Source organism: Camelus bactrianus, chromosome 2 (assembly GCF_048773025.1).
Source record: "Camelus bactrianus isolate YW-2024 breed Bactrian camel chromosome 2, ASM4877302v1, whole genome shotgun sequence".
Taxonomy (NCBI): domain Eukaryota; kingdom Metazoa; phylum Chordata; class Mammalia; order Artiodactyla; family Camelidae; genus Camelus; species Camelus bactrianus.
Genome location: NC_133540.1, coordinates 45,474,594 through 45,492,150, shown reverse-complemented (window position 1 = coordinate 45,492,150; position 17,557 = coordinate 45,474,594). Strand labels below are relative to the sequence as shown.

Genomic DNA, 17,557 nt, shown 5'->3' with positions numbered 1-17,557 from the left:
GGAGGCGGGGAAACTTGAGCAAGCGGCGCAGATAGTGCCTGTACGCATGCGCACCCGGGCGCAGCCTCTCCGGAGCGAGCTGTCTCATTACGTCACCGCTAGCCTTGCTAGGACGGCAACCGGCGGGAGTTTTTCAAAATGGAAGCGCGGAGGCGCCGCCCAGGCCTCGGAAGGTGCCCGGGAGACCTTTGCGTGGCTGTGCTGTCGCCGGGAGCGGCGGCCTAGACAGTCAAGCCTGATGGGCGCCAACACTCGCTTGCTGCTTGGAGCGCTGCCTCGAAAGGACTGTGTGAAGGGAGCTAATCCGGGGAGCACTGACCGGTGCCTGGAAATATGGCGACCTGCATCGGGGAGAAGATCGAGGTGAAAAGACTCAGTAGGGCAGGTGGGAGTGGAAGTGGCGGGACTCGACGTGGGCAGGAAGGGGATCGGGCGAAGCTAACAGCTGCTGGGTGGGCGCCGAGGTGCTTTGGGAGGGTCCCAACCGCCAGGGGCTCGGCTGTTTGAGGGCGGAGCGACCCGCCCCTCCGAGCTGCGGTGGCGGTGGGACAGGTGAGTAGCTCGCAGCCCCGCCCTTCTGTCCCTAGACACCACGGCTTCTTGTCAGCGATCCCGCCGGATCTGCCGCGCTAGAGCTGGGCAAGGCTGTCGCCCTCTTTCTCCAAGGGGATGGCGGTTACCTCCGGCGGGAGCTGCGGCGGGATTCTGTTCAGGCCCTTAACTCTCAGGGGTTGGCTAGAGGTGGGAAGAAGTTGCTGAGGCTACACTGAGGTTGAGGAACCATATCATTAGGGTGCTCCATCTAGAACCCAGCTGGAAGCTCAGGGAGACCCGCAAGGCGTCAACATGCTTTCCACTCCAGACACCTGCTGTATCGAGGTGTAATACCTACTTGAATTTTGAGTGAAAATTCCCTTCTTTTTCCAGCCCCTTTCTGTTTTTTTTCCTTTGTAATTCTGAAAGTCATCACACATATTCTTTAATTTTAACTTTTAAGGATTTTAAAGTTGGAAATCTGCTTGGTAAAGGATCATTTGCTGGTGTCTACAGAGCTGAGTCCATTCACACTGGTTTGGAAGTTGCAATCAAAATGGTAAGAATATATTAATCAACTTCTCACCTCTACTTTGCGAGTAACTAGAGAGGTTTGCTACTTGAGATGTCAGAAACTCCTTACTTGCGAGCCTTTTCTGTATTGTGTAAAATGCCCATTTCTTAGGCAGAAGACAGTAGATCCAGGTTCAACAGTTGAACTTAAGGATAGCTTAGCAGATTCTTAAAAAATAAATGTTTTATCTTCACAATGTTCATTAGACCTGGTATCTGTCCTAATTTTATGCATGGAGTAATTGTTAGAAATCAAAGAACAAATAATTTGTTTATAATCAAAAGAATACACTTGTGCATAGTTCTGTATTACACTGTAACAAGTTAAAATACTATTCTTGGGGGGAGGGTATAGCTCAGTGGTAGAGTGCGTGCTTAGTATGCATAAGGTCCTGGGTTCAATCCCCAGTACCTCCATTAAAAATAAATAAACCTAATTACCCCTACCAAAAAAAAAATACTATTCTTGATTGTTAGGAGTCAGTCTAATAGGAGTAACGCAAGCAAATTAAGAAGCATTTATCTAAACCAGTAGGCAAAGGGAAGTTTTAACATTTTGCTAAATTTTTGTTGTTATTATAGCTATGATAGTTGAGCTATTAAATTCTTTAAGTTGGTAGTGTGCATTAGAATGCATTGGGTAAACTTATTGACTGTCTACTCTGCCAAGCACTGTGCTAGGTGCATGGGGAAAACAGACCACAGATCTCAAAAAGTAGATAAAAGGACTTAAGAGTATTTTAAAGTATACTCTCTTTTCAAAGTTGACTTGACAATTTCACATTTGAAAGTTTATCATCAACATTTAAACCTCTCATGTTATTTTTAGATAGATAAGAAAGCCATGTGCAAAGCTGGAATGGTACAGAGAGTTCAAAATGAGGTGAAAATACATTGCCAATTGAAACACCCTTCTATCTTGGAGGTAAGATACAAATTTTATTAAAGTGATCAAAGACATTGAATTTTTCTGTATTATACTTTATTATGCCCTTTTACATTTCAGCTTTATAACTATTTTGAAGATAACAATTACGTGTACCTAGTATTAGAAATGTGCCATAATGGAGAAATGAACAGGTATCTGAAAAACAGAAGAAAACCATTCTCAGAAAACGAAGGTAGGCTGTGCTTCTTTTTTTCTTTCTTTTTTCCTTTAAAAATTTTTTTCTTGGTAGATATGAATTCTATTCCTTGTAGTATTGAAGAATATACTATTTTGTAATATTTAGTAAAACTGTTTCAATTATTACTTTGGGCTACAAAAGATTTTTCCCCCCAAACTAAAAAAGCTGTTAATTCATATAAATAATTCATACATTACAGAAGTAAAAAAGGAGAAATTTGCTATCCATCTTTTCCCAGAACAACATTTTAAATTACATCATTGGGCACAATTTACCAAGTGCTTATCCTTTCAAATCTAGAATAAAACTTTTTAGAATGCTATTAATGTAGTAGTTTCTAAGTCAAACACAAATAACTTATTTAAATCATTTATTACAGAAAATATCAAACATGTAAGTTGAGGGAATAATATAATGAGCCCCTATGAACTTCCCACTCACCTTCTAAAACTATCAACTCATGGTCAGATCGTTTCATCTGTACTCTTCTTATTCCCCAGTTTCCCCAAATATTTTGAAGCAAATCATATACACTTTTTAACTTTGAAAGATACAGACATTAAAAAAAAAAGCACAAAGTCACTATTAACTGTCAAATATATTGTCAGTTTCAGCTTCCTCAGTTTCTTGTAAGTAACTTTTTATAGTTCAGGTCAGAATCAATAAGGTCCATATAGCATCACACAAATGACTGTTTTCAAATTACCTTACCCAGCTATTTGAGATTGCAGGCTAAGATTGAAGGCTAAGAAGGGTAGTTGCTGATAGGCTTTTTGTCCATTTGATTCTGTATTTAACCCATTTGGAAAACAATTTGGTTATATGTATTAAAAGTTATGGAGTGGGGAGGGTATAGCTAAATCAGTAGAGCTTGTGCTTGGCATGCATGAGGTCCTGGGTTCATCCCCAGTACCTCCTCTAAGAATAAATAAAATAAATAGACCTAATTACCTCCCCCCACAAAAAAACAAACAAACAAAAAAGTTATGGAAATGTTCATATCCTTAGACTGAAAATAAGACCATAATACAAATTGAAAGTAAATTCATACACATATTGATGAGTACTGCATTTTTCATAATACTGTATAATAGGAAGTCCTTAAATAAGGCAGAACTTGCAAAAGATAGGAAATGAATTATCAGTTTGACTTAATTAAAATTAAGAATGTGTTAGACAAAAGATACTGTTAACAAATTTAAAAGTCAAAGATAGGAAGAAAATATTTGTAAAATAAATGGCTGGCAAATTAATATTTAAAATATAAGGAATGCCTAAAACGAAAAAGATAACTGAATAGGAGAATGGACAGGGGATATAAGTGGACTGTTCACAGAAGAATAAGTATAACTGGCCAGTGAACATATGAAAAGATGCTCAAAGTCAACAATAATCATAATAATGCTAACTAAAATAATGAGTATCAGTTTTACCCATTGGATTGAGATTACCAAATGTTAACAAGGATGTGCTTGAAAATAATTGCCTTTTGGAGGGCAATTTGGCAAGGTATTGAATTACTAAATTTTATCTTTCAACCCAGTGACTCTACTTCTTGAATTTACCATAAAGAAGCACCCCATATATATGCACAAGAAAACAAGCATGTACAAGAATGTTTATTGCTATATTTTTTATAATCTTGAAATGTCAGAAATGACCCAAATATTCATCAGTAGGAATTAAATACAATGGAGATCTGTGTGTACTGACACAAATATTTCCAAGAAATAGTGTGAAGTGAGGAAAAAAAGCAATAAATATATTTTTATACCATTTTTATATTTAAAAAGTATTTATTATGATATATTTCTATAGATTTAAATGTATGTTATCACATAGAAGAAAAGTTTAAAAGAATACATATAAACTGAATAGTGATTACTTTTTAGGAAAGTTTTGGAGGATATCAAAGGAACTTTAACTTGCTTTTCTTTTTTTCTCTTTTTAAAATTTGAATCTATTTATGAATTTTTTATTTGATTGTAAATATTCTCTCTTAATTTCTATGGACTTCTGTTACCCTAGCTAACTCTAGTCTCTCCCAGTTCCTAATAAAATTAAGCTTCCCTTAACTGTATATAGAAGTCTCATCAGTTGCAAAGGACAAAGATTAAAAGGAGTGCTTAGTTGTATTAAAGGGAATTATTAAAGGATATTATGAAATTATCAGAGTGGTATTTTGGCTGGTAAAACTGAGCCATAAACCAGTTTACTAATTATAATACTGGTGTATGTACTAGGGTTTCAAAATGTATTCTAAATACTGAATTTTCAGATTTTCTAAATTATAAGTTTTTTTGTATTCTAACAGCTCGACACTTCATGCACCAGATCATCACAGGAATGTTGTATCTTCATTCTCATGGTATATTACACCGGGACCTCACACTTTCTAACCTCTTACTTACGCGCAATATGAACATCAAGATTGCCGATTTTGGGCTGGCAACTCAATTGAAAATGCCACATGAGAAACACTATACTTTATGTGGAACTCCTAATTACATTTCTCCAGAAATTGCAACTCGAAGTGCACATGGACTTGAATCTGATATTTGGTCCTTGGGCTGTATGTTTTATACCCTGCTAATTGGGAGACCACCTTTTGACACCGACACAGTCAAGAACACATTAAATAAAGTAGTATTGGCAGATTATGAAATGCCAACTTTTTTGTCAAGAGAGGCCAAGGACCTTATTCACCAGTTACTTCGTAGAAATCCAGCAGATCGTTTAAGTCTGTCTTCAGTATTAGACCATCCTTTTATGTCCCGAAATGCTTCAACAAAAAGTAAAGATTCAGGAACTGTAGAAGACTCAATTGACAGTGGACATGCCACAATTTCTACTGCAATCACGGCTTCTTCCAGTACCAGTATAAGTGGTAGTTTATTTGACAGAAGACGACTTTTGATTGATCAGCCACTCCCAAATAAAATGACTGTATTTCCAAAGAATAAAAATTCAAGTGATTTTTCTCCTTCAGGAGATGGAAGCAGCTTTTATAATCAGTGGGGAAATCAAGAACAAGGAACCAGTAATAGTGGAAGGGGAAGAGTAATCCAAGAGGCAGAAGAGAGGCCACATTCTCGATATCTTCGTAGAGCCCATTCGTCTGATAGATCTGGTCAGTCTGGAGCAAAAACGTATACAGTGGAACGATGTCACTCAGCGGATATGCTTTCAAAATCCAAAAGATCAAAAGTAGATGAAAATGAAGAAAGATACTCACCCACAAACAGCAACGCTAATATTTTTCACTTCTTTAAAGAAAAGACATCCAATAGTTCTGGATCTTTTGAAAGACCTGATAACAATCAAGCACTGTAAGGATAATTCTATCAAAAGCATTTTACTTTTCCATAAACATGTTATTAGCACAAACATGAAGCTGCATCTATTTAATTAAGGGGGGAGGCGTTACCTTTTTTCTGACAATGTCAGATGTTCTGTGGGCAATTCTTAACTATGATTTTTGTTTCTTAATAGGAAAAGAATCAGAATGATGATTTTGAATTATGGTTACGAATCTCTTAAAATGTGTGTGTGCTCATGAATGTATTTATAGTATATGTTTAATACTTGGGAATTTTTAATGTCATTATATGAAGTAGGTCTCCAGTGTAATCATATATTAAACATGTTTGATCCCTAAAGTACTCTAATAGTAACTATGCTCACACGCACACAGAGAAAGAGAAACTGAGACTAAGTGATGAATAATCATATTATTGACTGCTTCTCACATGAAGGCTAGTTTTTTTAGTGACTAATTTTTTTTTCTTTTTTGATCTTTGATTTTTATGCTTAAATTACAAGAGGACAGTAGCCATATAGAAACATTATCACAGTGTCATGGGCATCTTGGCATGGGAATTTAGCTTCTCAGAGACAATTCAGTTATGCAAATATTGGGTTCTTCAGTTAATCTAAAATTGTTTAGGTATTAGAAGAGATCTCCCTTTTTAAGTATTCTTATCTTACAAAGTTATTACCTGATAAATTTTTTTTTAGTTCATGAGATTTTTTTTTTTCTTTGTTTAGCTCCAGTCATCTTTGTCCAGGAAAAACTCCTTTTCCATTTCCAGAGCAGACAGCTCAGACTGAAATGGTGCAACAATGGTTTGGGAATCTGCAAATAAATGGTGAGTTTTTAATGGACTATTTATTAAAAAAATTAATGACTTGGACACTTACCAAGCACTGCAGTTTTCTTTTTGGCTTTTCTTAAGAAAATAATGCATTTTTAATAAACTATATTGCAGTTATAGTAATAATAACTGTTAACACATTTTGAGTACTTACTATGCCAGCCACTGTCCTAAATGCTTAACATATACTATTAACTTACTAAATTCTCACAAAAACCATATGAGGAAGATACTATTGTTAATCCTGTCTTACAGATGAGGAAATTGTGGTGCATAAAGCTTAATCTCCCAAGCTACACTGTCCATAAATAGAAGAGACAGGAGTGTAACCCAAGAAATCTGGCTTTACTCTTAACCCTTCTGTTCTTGCAGCCTCTCTATAATAAGTATCTGCTATCAGTGCCTAAGAAATAATCAAGAGATGGTTGACTTTATTTTTAAGTAGAAGGTGATGTGAATGAACCTTATAATATACCAGTGGGACCTCACATACACTAAAGTACATAGCTACAAAACAAACATTTTTAAACAATTGTCATCTAAGTCATTATTTTATTTATAGATATAAAGTTTGAAAGTTAAACATTTCTCATTAATGAACATGGCAGATTCACAGAAGGTGAGTTGGAAAATAATGATGGGAAAAAGAGAGAATAAAAAAGAAACATATGGAAGACACATATGGAGAGGAGGTGATAATTTTTTACTAAGTATCACATTACCTCATAATTACATATTATGGTTGTAATTTAAGCAGACTTGTTATGCAACCTCAAGAGTCTATTTTTTATGCGTATTATTTTCAAGAGCCCAAAAGAATTAATCTTCTCATGTGTACTTGTTGAAAATTCAAGTTTCTGTTTTTTAAACTACAAACAGCCATGTTTAATCTTGCACTTAACCTTATATTGTGTTTATAGATACTTTTATTTAGTAACATGGACATGTCTGAAATAACCTCATTTATAATAATCTAGTAGTGCTTCTGCAATTTTAAAATATATTATTTGGTACAGGATATTTTTTGTCATAATGGGAATTGGGGGAATCACTTTAGTCATTTAAGGGAAAAACTGTGATATAGATTTTTTTAGAGTTTAGCATTAGAAAAATTGCCTTCCAAGTTTTATAGTCTAATCATTTTAAGGGCTTTAAAAAAATAATATTCCCACATGAACTCTAAAACTATATAAAATATAAATGGATAAAGTTCAACAAGAGCTTTTTTAATAATGTGGGTGCAAATACATTTATAATGTTAAATATTAGCAATATTAAAGCTATTTCATATATTTTAGTGTTTTTTGGTTTTAATTGCATATTTTATAAGTAAAGATGGAATAGTTCTGAGCTTAAAGAGAGCAAAATTTACACATCATATAGGATGATTACCTGGGAACTCCTCTCAAATCTGTATTTGTTGCAGCATTGGCAGTTGCTTGTTTAGTATTAATAGGTGACCTAAGTCACTAGTTTGCTTTGATTGAAAAATTAATTTCATATTAACATCCTTTCTTTCTAGTCTTAGACTAAAGATGTTCCTTTGCAGCCTGACTTAAAATGTCCTTTTAAAGTCACTGTTTTATTATGCCATATCTGAAACTGCCTGTTAAAAAAATTATGAGCTTTTTTTTTTTACTAGATTTCTTCTGTTCCTCAAAAAAAAAAAATGCTGTTGTAACGAGCATGACATTGTTTTGTGTAGACTTGACTTTTTAATTATTCACTAAATTGCTTTATTCTATGTACATTACAGCTCATTTAAGAGAAACTACTGAGCATAAAAGCATTAGCCCAAACAGAGATTTCCAGGGCCATCCAGATTTGCAGGACACATCAAGAAATGCCTGGACTGATATAAGAGCCAAAAAGAGCCCCGGTATTTCTGATAATGCACATTCTGCAAAACAGCTGAATACCATGAAATATATGACTGCATTTCACAATAAACCTGAGATAATTCAACAAGAATCTATTTTTGGCTTAGATCCTTTTTCCGAGCAAAACAAGACTAGGGGCATGGAGCCACCATCGGATTATCAGAAACATACATTACGAAGCATTACATCTCCTTTGACTGCTTACAGGTTAAAACCAATCAGACAGAAAACCAAAAAGGCTGTGGTATGTTGATTATTTTTCTAAATCACTGTATTATATTTTCCTTGAGTATATGGTTTCTGCTATTAAACATGGTGTTTTTTCAGTTGCCCCTGTATTTTTGGTATGTATGTGATAAACTCCCTTAAAGAAAAGAGAGTGGGTGTTTATGGAAAAATAGCTCTTATTTCCTTCTGGGTACTTAAAAAATGGTGAATGTGGTGAATTGATATTAAGTTTTGAATTTTAAATTATTGATAATGAAAAACATTTAAAAATAATACTGGCTAAATACTGTGTTAAATATTTTATTCACAATCCTAATAACTAAATTAATATTTAATATTAGCTTTTGCTTTTGTTTTTATTATTTCTACATTTAACCTAGTTTCAAATCAAAATGAAACTAGAAAATATAACTTTAACATCTGAAACTATTTAAAAAAGGAGTATGCACAAAATTAAGTATAGGATTTTTTTTAATGTCGTGTGTGAAGTGGGAATGTGATTTTAATTTTTTAATTGACTCTTTATCCTCTCTGTCCCTTGTTTTCCATTTCACCCAGTCTTGCTTTTGTTTGGCATGCTATTGTCTTTTCAAAGTCCTTATTCTCCACCCTACCTTCTGCTATCTTTCTGCTCATTGGTTAACATTTCACACTTCATTATACCTTTTTACCTTTGCTCCTTAACACTTCACAGTTGTGGTCAGATACACCTCTAGTCTAGACTGTTGCAGTGGAGCAGCTTTTTGATTTTTACTTTAATTTTTCTTTCTGCCATGGTTAAGTACTTTTAACTAATATATATTTCAGAACTGTTCTGGTAAACAAGAGAGTTATTATTGATTTTAGGGGGTTTGTTTTGTTTTATAGGTGAGCATCCTTGATTCAGAGGAGGTATGTGTGGAGCTTCTAAAGGAGTATGCATCTCAAGAATATGTGAAAGAAGTTCTTCAAATATCTAGTGATGGAAATATGGTAATGTGAATTAACTTTATTATCTTGTAGCTTCATCACTTATGCACTTAGCATTCCATTCATTCTATAATAATATTCTTTAAAAAAATTTTTTTAATCAGTTTTCCTGACATGATAGTGTCTCTGAAATTCAAAACTAAAATAGCATACTGTACATATTTAAATAAATTAGTGTGGTTTAAAGAATGATTATAACTAGTAATAAAATCTAAATTTTAGGCTTAAGTTTAAAGAGCAAAAAAATTACTTTTAGAGAATATTTAGCATTTTCAATAGAATAATATTTACTATCACATGAGAGCTCTTTTTATAATTTTAGTAACAAAATACAATGCTCAGACTTAATGGCATATAATTAAAGTTCTTAAAAATTTTTTGGCAGATCACTATTTATTATCCAAATGATGGAAGAGGTTTTCCTCTTGCTGATAGACCGCCCTTACCTACTGACAACATCAGTAGGTACAGTTTTGACAATTTACCAGGTATGTAAATTTACCAAGGAATAAATTTAGATAATGGATATATATATACATAAACTCTATACATGTGGATAGCATAGATTGTAAATATCTTGGCTTCGATCAGACTGCAGGTCCTGTTTTCATACTTTATATCCAGTGAGATGTGCTGTACCTTACTAATCCAATGTTTGTTCATATTCTGTTGTTATAATGGCATTTGATTCTATTTATTTAGTTAGAAACTAACTCTGGAATATTAGTTATGTTACATATTAGTTATATGTACAAATATAATCTGTACACTAGTTATAGTTTGTCTAGAATCATGTTAAAAATTCAACGTGAAGTAGTTTTTGACTTTTGGAAATATTACTGTGCTACATAATGATTATTTATAATTGTGGTTAACCAAATTTGACTCCCAGTTCAGCTTCTGGATATTATGGATTGGGAAATTAACTACTGAATAGTAAGACTTCACCGAGGTGAAAAGAGACAAATAAGAGAATCTATCTAATCTAACCATATTAGAAATTTAAACAGATAAAACTATTAAATACTATAAATACCCATAGTTATAGGGAACTGCAAAAATTAATATAAAAAGAGCTGCACTTCTTTTCCTGAAAGTCATTTGGTTCTGATATCTCAGGTAGAACTCTTTTCATTTATTAAACTTTTCCTTGAATTATTATCTTACTTTTAATAGTGATTTTTTAAATAATCGTGATACTAATCATTAGATTTTGTTACATGCTTCTTGGAAACTTTATTATACTGTCTTTATTTTTCATTAAAATTATGGACTTATATCTCTAAAATATTTTTATTTTGGTAATAGGATTATTAACCTATCAACTTGAATTTTTGAGGAAGAGTAAAAATAAATATTAAACTTTTATAGAATTTATGTCAAGCCAATACTTTATTCCGTAACATGAGGTAACTGTTTCCTTTTTTCTCCCTAGAAAAGTACTGGCGAAAATATCAATATGCTTCCAGATTTGTACAGCTTGTAAGATCTAAATCTCCCAAAATCACTTATTTTACAAGATATGCTAAATGTGTTTTGATGGAGAATTCCCCTGGTGCTGATTTTGAGGTTTGGTTTTATGATGGTAAGTACCATTTAGAAATGGTAATTTTTTCCCTTTAGTTTGTAACTTAGTAGTTGTGGGGGTTTTTTTTCAATTCAACACAGCGAGTTTTATATGTGTGTGCATGTGTGTGTGTATGTATATATATATATCTCCATAATATTTGTATTTCCATATGTAAATAATACAGCAGAGTATATTATATGTCAAATGTTAATCAAAATTTATTTATATATACTTTCTTGTAAACAATTTATTGTCTAAAATGTATATTAATTCTCTTTCCCTATTTGGCTCCAATTTAACAATATCAAGATTGATACTATAAAAACAACATGAAATAAACTATCCTGTTTCTTATTAGAAATTAAATGGACATATACCAAATTATGAGAATAATAAATGTCACAAAAGGATAAGGTTGAACCAGAGACTCTTATTTTTTAAATCTGTTCTCTAGAGATGTTTACTTTTTAATCTATAAAGCTTCCTCCTTTAAGGGATATATAGCATGTACACTCACATAGTAGACATAATTATACCTGTCCTCCACTTACATTTTTGTATGAGAGCAGTGATTTTTTTTTTTAAAATATAAAAATATTAAACTTCATCCACATATATGCAGAAAAGAAAAATGGATGGCCTATATTTATTGAATACTACTTTGAGAGGTTCATTTTATTAATGGTCAGTAAGTGAATATAAATGATACCTTGGAAGGTACTCGGTCCTTCAGTAAGCTAAAGCTGTGTTGGGGTGAGACCCTCACTTTATCTGGCGACTAGCACCATGCCTGGCAGCACCTGCCTAGAACTCTCCTGCACCATGGCCTCGGTCTCCGAGCTCGCCTGCATCCACTTGGCCCTTTTCCTTAATGACAATGAGGTGACAGTCACAGAGGAGAAGATCAATGCCCTCCTTAAAGCAGCCAGTGTAAATGCTGAACCTTTTGGCCAGGCTTGTTTGCAAAGGCTTTGGCCAGTTTCAATATCGGGAGCCTCATCTGCAACGTAAGGGCTGGTGGACCTGCCCCAGCAGCTGGTGCTGTACCAGGAAGAAGTCCGGCCCCTCCACCACTGCTGCCCTAGCTGAGGAGAAGAAAGTGGAAGCAAAGGAAGAATCTGAGGAGTCTGATGATGACATGGGCTTTGGTCTTTTTAACTAAACCTCTTTAGTAACAGATTGAATAAAAAGCTGAGCTCTTTAAATAAATTAAATGAATACATAAATAATACCTCGATCTAGGAACCATTATGTATACTGTTGTATGATAATGAATATATAAATCTAGGAATATTTAAAGAAATGATAAAAGAGTTTTCTTGTTTTTTAAGGAGCAAAGATACATAAAACAGAAGATTCAGTTCAGGTGATCGAAAAAACTGGGAAATCTTATACCTTAAAAGGTGAAAGTGAAGTTAATAGCTTAAAAGAGGAAATAAAAATGTATATGGACCATGCTAATGAGGTATGTACCTACTTGTAGTAGATTTTTCTTAGCAATTAATAATATTGCAAATGACAGGTGAAGTAATGACAGAAAGCACTCTTTTGAAATAGGGCCACCGTATTTGTTTAGCGTTGGAATGCATCATTTCAGAAGAGGAAAAGAAAAGTGGAAATGCTCCCTTTTTCCCAATAATCATAGGAAGGTAAATTTTTGAAAGTTTACTAAATATGGCTTAAATGTTCAGAAATGTTTTTAAAAGTTTCATATTTACATTATGAGCATTTTTTTTGTTTTCTGTAAATTGACAGCTTTAAGAGAATGTATTTGGACATGTCTTTTTCCTTTAGAAAACCTAGTAGTACTAGTTCACCTAAGACTTTATCACCTCCTCCTTCTGTGGATCCAAACTACCTGATGAGAGATACACCATCTTCAAATAGAATCATTAAGAGTGCTGCTACTCTGAAACAGGCACCCATACTCAATCCTTCTGTAAGTGAATATATGTCACTTCTTTACTTTAAACTCTTCAATGATTGCCTGATGTTGATATAAAATTAAAACTCCTTACTGTGGCCTATCACCTACTTACTTTCCCAGCCTCATCCTGGGCTACTTTATCCCACACTCTCTGCTTGAGCCTTGGAAGCCTTCTTTTAGTTCCTTGATTAAGCCAAACTCTCAGGGCCTTTTCACATGCTATTCTTATGACCTGGAATTCTATTCCCAAACCCCTTAACAGCTAATTCTCATCCTTCGGGTCTCAGTTTAAATGTTACCTCAGCATGGCCTACCCTGACCCATCTGAGAAAAAGCTAAATATATTAACATATATGTTTTCTTTTTAGTGGTCAAGTACCATTATCTGCCTTAAAATCCATGATAGAATCATGGTTAAATAAACTTATATTTTTACTCAATGAACTAACATGTCCATGAAGACTATATAGCAATGTAGTAAAATGCAACATTAAAAAATATCTCTCTATGTGTATATATGTATATGTGTACTCACACACACAAACATACAAACTAATTGCAGCTATGAAAAAAGTATACCTTCGGGAAAAAAGACAAAAGAAATCTACCAAAACGAAAACACTAACTTTCTGATTTTTTTTTCTGTTCTGTATTTTTCTAATTTTCTATAATATGATTATTTTTTAATATTGTTTTTAAACAATTAATTTTAGCTAATGAAAATCCACTCATTTTCTACTTTGGCTGGAGGTGGCTTATTAGAATGCTGTGGAATAATACCTTCCTACCTTTTTCTGTTTGTAGATGGTTACAAATGAAGGACTTGGCCTTACAGGTGCAGCTTCTGGAACAAACATCTCTTCTAGTAGTCTAAAAGATTGTCTCCCTAAATCAGCACAACTTTTGAAGTCTGTTTTTGTGAAAAATGTTGGTTGGGCTACACAGGTGAGAAATTTTTAGGAAAGTGAATTTTCTCAGTACAAAGTAGTTCCCACAGTGATTAGACAATTACCAAAAAATATAATTATTTTAAAATTTCTCTTTGCAAGAAAGTTTTTATATGTTTTTTGCGTTGGTTACATCATTAATAATTTTAACATATTTTTATTTGTATACAGTTGGAAAACTCTAGATACTGTTGGTAATAAACTCCCTGCTAGAGCCTGGGTGACCTGTTTTTGCCATTTTGTTTTTAAAGTAGAGGTCATGGTAATGGCTAATTGTTAATGAGCTGAGAATGTACAGGGCATTTTACAAGTTCTAGAAACTATTTGTAATCTATATTACTAGAGTAACTTTGATTAGGCAGAAAAGAATTTTTGCATTTAAAAATTAAGTTTACATTGTTTTAAGCTTTTACATTGTTTTACATTTTTACATTGTTTCAGAATTTTATGTAGGTGTAAACCTTTATGTATATTATCTGAAAGCTTGACTCGTAGAGACTTTTGAGCATAGGACATGTAATTTTTACTTACAGTGAAGTAAAATACAGTCTAGTCCTTAATGAGGGTAGGAAATAAAGGGAAGGGAACTCAACATTTGTTGAGTACCTGCTATGTGGTACTATGTTTTCCACATATATTGTCTCATTTCCCAAAATAAATGTTGATGTTATCTTTTTTTATAGATAGTAAAATTATGGTTCATAATGGATGGTTGACTTACATATTCCTATTCATTAGTTGCCAGAGTCTGGATGTAAACCCAGGTCTATTTGATTCTGGTATCCGTGTCTTCTCTGTACTCTGTTTGGAGTGGCACATTGTATATATTAGAGACTTGAGGAACAAGTTTCAAAAGCAAAGATCTGACAACTCAGGCAGAATAGAAAATCTTATGGCCTAAGAATAAAGAATAGAGAATAGAGTGAAATTCTAATTTAATAAAACGTTGCTTGGTTATTTCCTAAATCTCTTCTTGGTTGGACATACTTTGGTGGAGGGTGGGAGGAAACCTGATCAGATATCCTAGTGGGAAAGAATGGGGAATGGGATTTATGTAGAATAATTTTAATATTATGATGCCCTATTAAAGGAATAATCTGAAAAGACATGAATATTCTCAGTGTTACTACCATCACAGCCCCAAATTTGTAGTTACCTGAAAGGTTTTTTTTTTTTTTTTTACTATATGAAAAACCTTTTAAACACAAATACCTTTTAAGAACTTCATATCCTCTACTGTATAGTAATTATGATGCTTATTATTTTTCTAGTTAACTAGTGGAGCTGTGTGGGTTCAGTTTAATGATGGGTCCCAGTTGGTCGTGCAGGCAGGAGTGTCTTCTATTAGTTATACATCACCAAATGGTCAGACAACTAGGTAAGTTCTTAAAATACTGGTTGACGTTCAGCTCTTTGCTATAATTTTGTTTTCTGTCTGTTGAAATAAATGACCTAATAAAGTTACTGTTTTCATGTTGACAAAGTTAATACTATTATTTAAATTGTTAAATATTCATAGTAGTGCATATCATCTTTTTAACACATATTTTATAAGTATCTACATGAATGCAGGGTAATTGGTATGGATAATCCACTCCAAATGGTTAGATTCCTTTAGCATTAGTATTCCTTTAGTCTAACTAGGTTGGCCCTTTCAGTAGTAATGAACTTCTAAGTTCAAAGTAAAGAGAACATAGAAACAGGGAATCTTTCTTTTAATAGATAACCAGATGATTTTTCCCAAATGAAAAGCTATATCCCCTGATCTAATATAAAGTGATTAATGTTTAAAAGACTTCTGAATGTACACATTCATTCTGAATGAGGATGTATGTCAGGCTAATTAATTTGCTAGCAATGAGGAATCTGGCAATAGCAAGAATAAGCAGTAGTTTGGTTTCCACATTTCAAACCATAACTTCCTGAAAAAGAGGAAGGGTGCTGATGATGCCAATACAAACATGCTACTTTATGATAAGTGCTTTTAGTAGAGAAAATACTTGGGCCAAATATAATTTGTGGTTATCTACCAACTGCTTTGGTGTGTATATATGTAGTTCTATCATTTAAAGAACTCATAAAGTGAGGTTTTGTTAAATCAGCTCTTTCAGACACTCTAGAAAGTAGATATATATATATAAAATGGGTAGAACCCAGGTTCAGGAGATATAAGTTCAGATTTCACTTGATATGGTTTTTTGGAAATTGTTAACATTTAATAGAAATGTATTTATAATGTGTTTAGCTTAGTTTTTTTTTTAAATTAGGGCCTTCAATTTAATGAGGAATCCAGATTTTCAGCCTGCTTTAGAAATTATAAAGTCAGTTCAAATTTTTTAATCTGATTTTCTTTTTATTATTTAATACATTTAGAAATTGATCTATTTTAAAAGGAAACAAATTGAGCATGCTTAACTTGATTTCACTACCTAATAAATAATTTTGTATAATCTTTCTGAGGTGCCTTTTGCCATTGAAGAATTACTAAAAAATGTAACTTGCCTTTTGGTACTCATACAAACCAGGTGACAAAGTGATGATTTTATCTTTTTTTTTGTTTGCTTCATTTAGGTATGGAGAAAATGAAAAATTACCAGAATACATCAAACAGAAATTACAGTGTCTCTCATCCATCCTTTTGATGTTTTCCAATCCAGCTCCTAGTTTTCATTGATTAAAGCTCCTTCTAGATATATAAGTTTAATAAATAACATTTTTGTTGGCTTTCAAGTAAAGTGACTTCTTTTTATTTTAAAAAATTTCTTTAGAAAGCCTTTCCATAAAAGATAATTTTAATCTATACCATATAGATGTATTCTAATGAGAGAACAAAGCAGGAAAAACTTGAGTCACTTAAAAAATGTAGTAGTTAAAAGTTAAAATAGGACACCTAACTTTGCTCTTAGAACATATACTCTCAAAATTACTGTGTTCATATATCTGTATTGAATAACCTTTTAAAGCAAAAGTAGAAATAGTTTGTGGTATGTTTTTGCTGTTTTTGTTTTCCCTACTTCCTAGGCATGTTACGAATCATGGAAAAAACATGCTGGAGTTTTTGAATTTTGAACGTGTAAATGATGTATATTTATGTTATAAATAACATATGTAAACATGTATATATGTTTTATATTTATTTTTGTAGCACCAGTTTCTGATGAAACATTTCTGCAAATGCATTTTATAAAAAATAATAAATACAGTGATAAGTTACTTTATCTTTTGATTTATTTAATTAAATACTTTTAATTTAAAATAAGTTACTCAGTAAACTCATTTTTAAATCTTGCCTGTTTAAAAGGATCCAATTAACTTTTAAAAATTAATTTTGCAAATGGTAAATACATTGGTTCTCTATCTTTATCTGAAAATACTTTTATATTTTAATGATGATAAACATTTTAACACTGAAGAACTTAACAATGCGATTAATTAACATGAGGAAAAAGAATATTTGATAGTGGGACAGCCATTGTTAATGAAATACTCAACATAAAATGGAGAATGAAACTACTTAAATATGATAAACTGTTAAGTCTAATGCTTCCTCTGATTTTTATAATAAGACAAATATTGGAGCCAATTCCATTAAATAGTCAGGAAATACCCAATGTCATAATTATTCAACATTGTTTTGGACATTTTTGC

At 32.9% G+C, this 17,557-nt stretch overlaps 2 protein-coding genes, 1 non-coding gene and 1 pseudogene across 6 annotated transcripts in view; 3 read left to right on the top strand and 1 right to left on the bottom strand.

Moving 5' to 3' along the window:
- The first annotated feature begins 96 nt into the window (after window positions 1-96).
- On the top strand, window positions 97-17,122 carry PLK4 (polo like kinase 4). 4 transcript variants are annotated; one of them, XM_010952566.2, is made up of 16 exons: window positions 97-363; window positions 998-1,093; window positions 1,937-2,032; window positions 2,114-2,228; window positions 4,549-5,563; window positions 6,282-6,382; window positions 8,376-8,512; window positions 9,364-9,468; window positions 9,851-9,953; window positions 10,901-11,050; window positions 12,367-12,500; window positions 12,593-12,684; window positions 12,830-12,974; window positions 13,767-13,907; window positions 15,181-15,287; window positions 16,481-17,122. In XM_010952566.2, exons 1-16 carry the CDS (start codon window positions 334-336, stop codon window positions 16,581-16,583), a joined length of 2,670 nt encoding a protein of 889 aa, XP_010950868.1. In that variant the 5' UTR covers window positions 97-333; the 3' UTR covers window positions 16,584-17,122. The 4 variants fall into 4 exon arrangements, with proteins under 4 accessions (XP_010950868.1, XP_010950866.1, XP_074234885.1 ...); XM_010952564.3 differs by having other exon boundaries at window positions 8,145-8,512; XM_074378784.1 differs by lacking the exon at window positions 97-363 and adding an exon at window positions 365-385 and having other exon boundaries at window positions 8,145-8,512.
- On the top strand, window positions 1,452-1,524 carry TRNAT-AGU (transfer RNA threonine (anticodon AGU)). The gene has a single exon. It is a non-coding gene; the product is annotated as a tRNA-Thr (tRNA).
- The window catches only part of MFSD8 (major facilitator superfamily domain containing 8), a 103,698-nt gene continuing 88,732 nt past the window's right edge, over window positions 2,592-17,557 (bottom strand). Inside the window, exons 14-16 of the transcript XR_012511948.1 lie at window positions 6,233-6,369; window positions 5,470-5,544; window positions 2,592-5,370 (exon numbers count right to left, since the gene is read on the bottom strand). The gene's annotated coding sequence lies outside the window, so the exon portion shown is untranslated. The remainder of the gene's footprint in view (window positions 5,371-5,469; window positions 5,545-6,232; window positions 6,370-17,557) is intronic.
- Window positions 11,858-12,261, top strand: LOC105067100 (large ribosomal subunit protein P1 pseudogene; annotated as a pseudogene).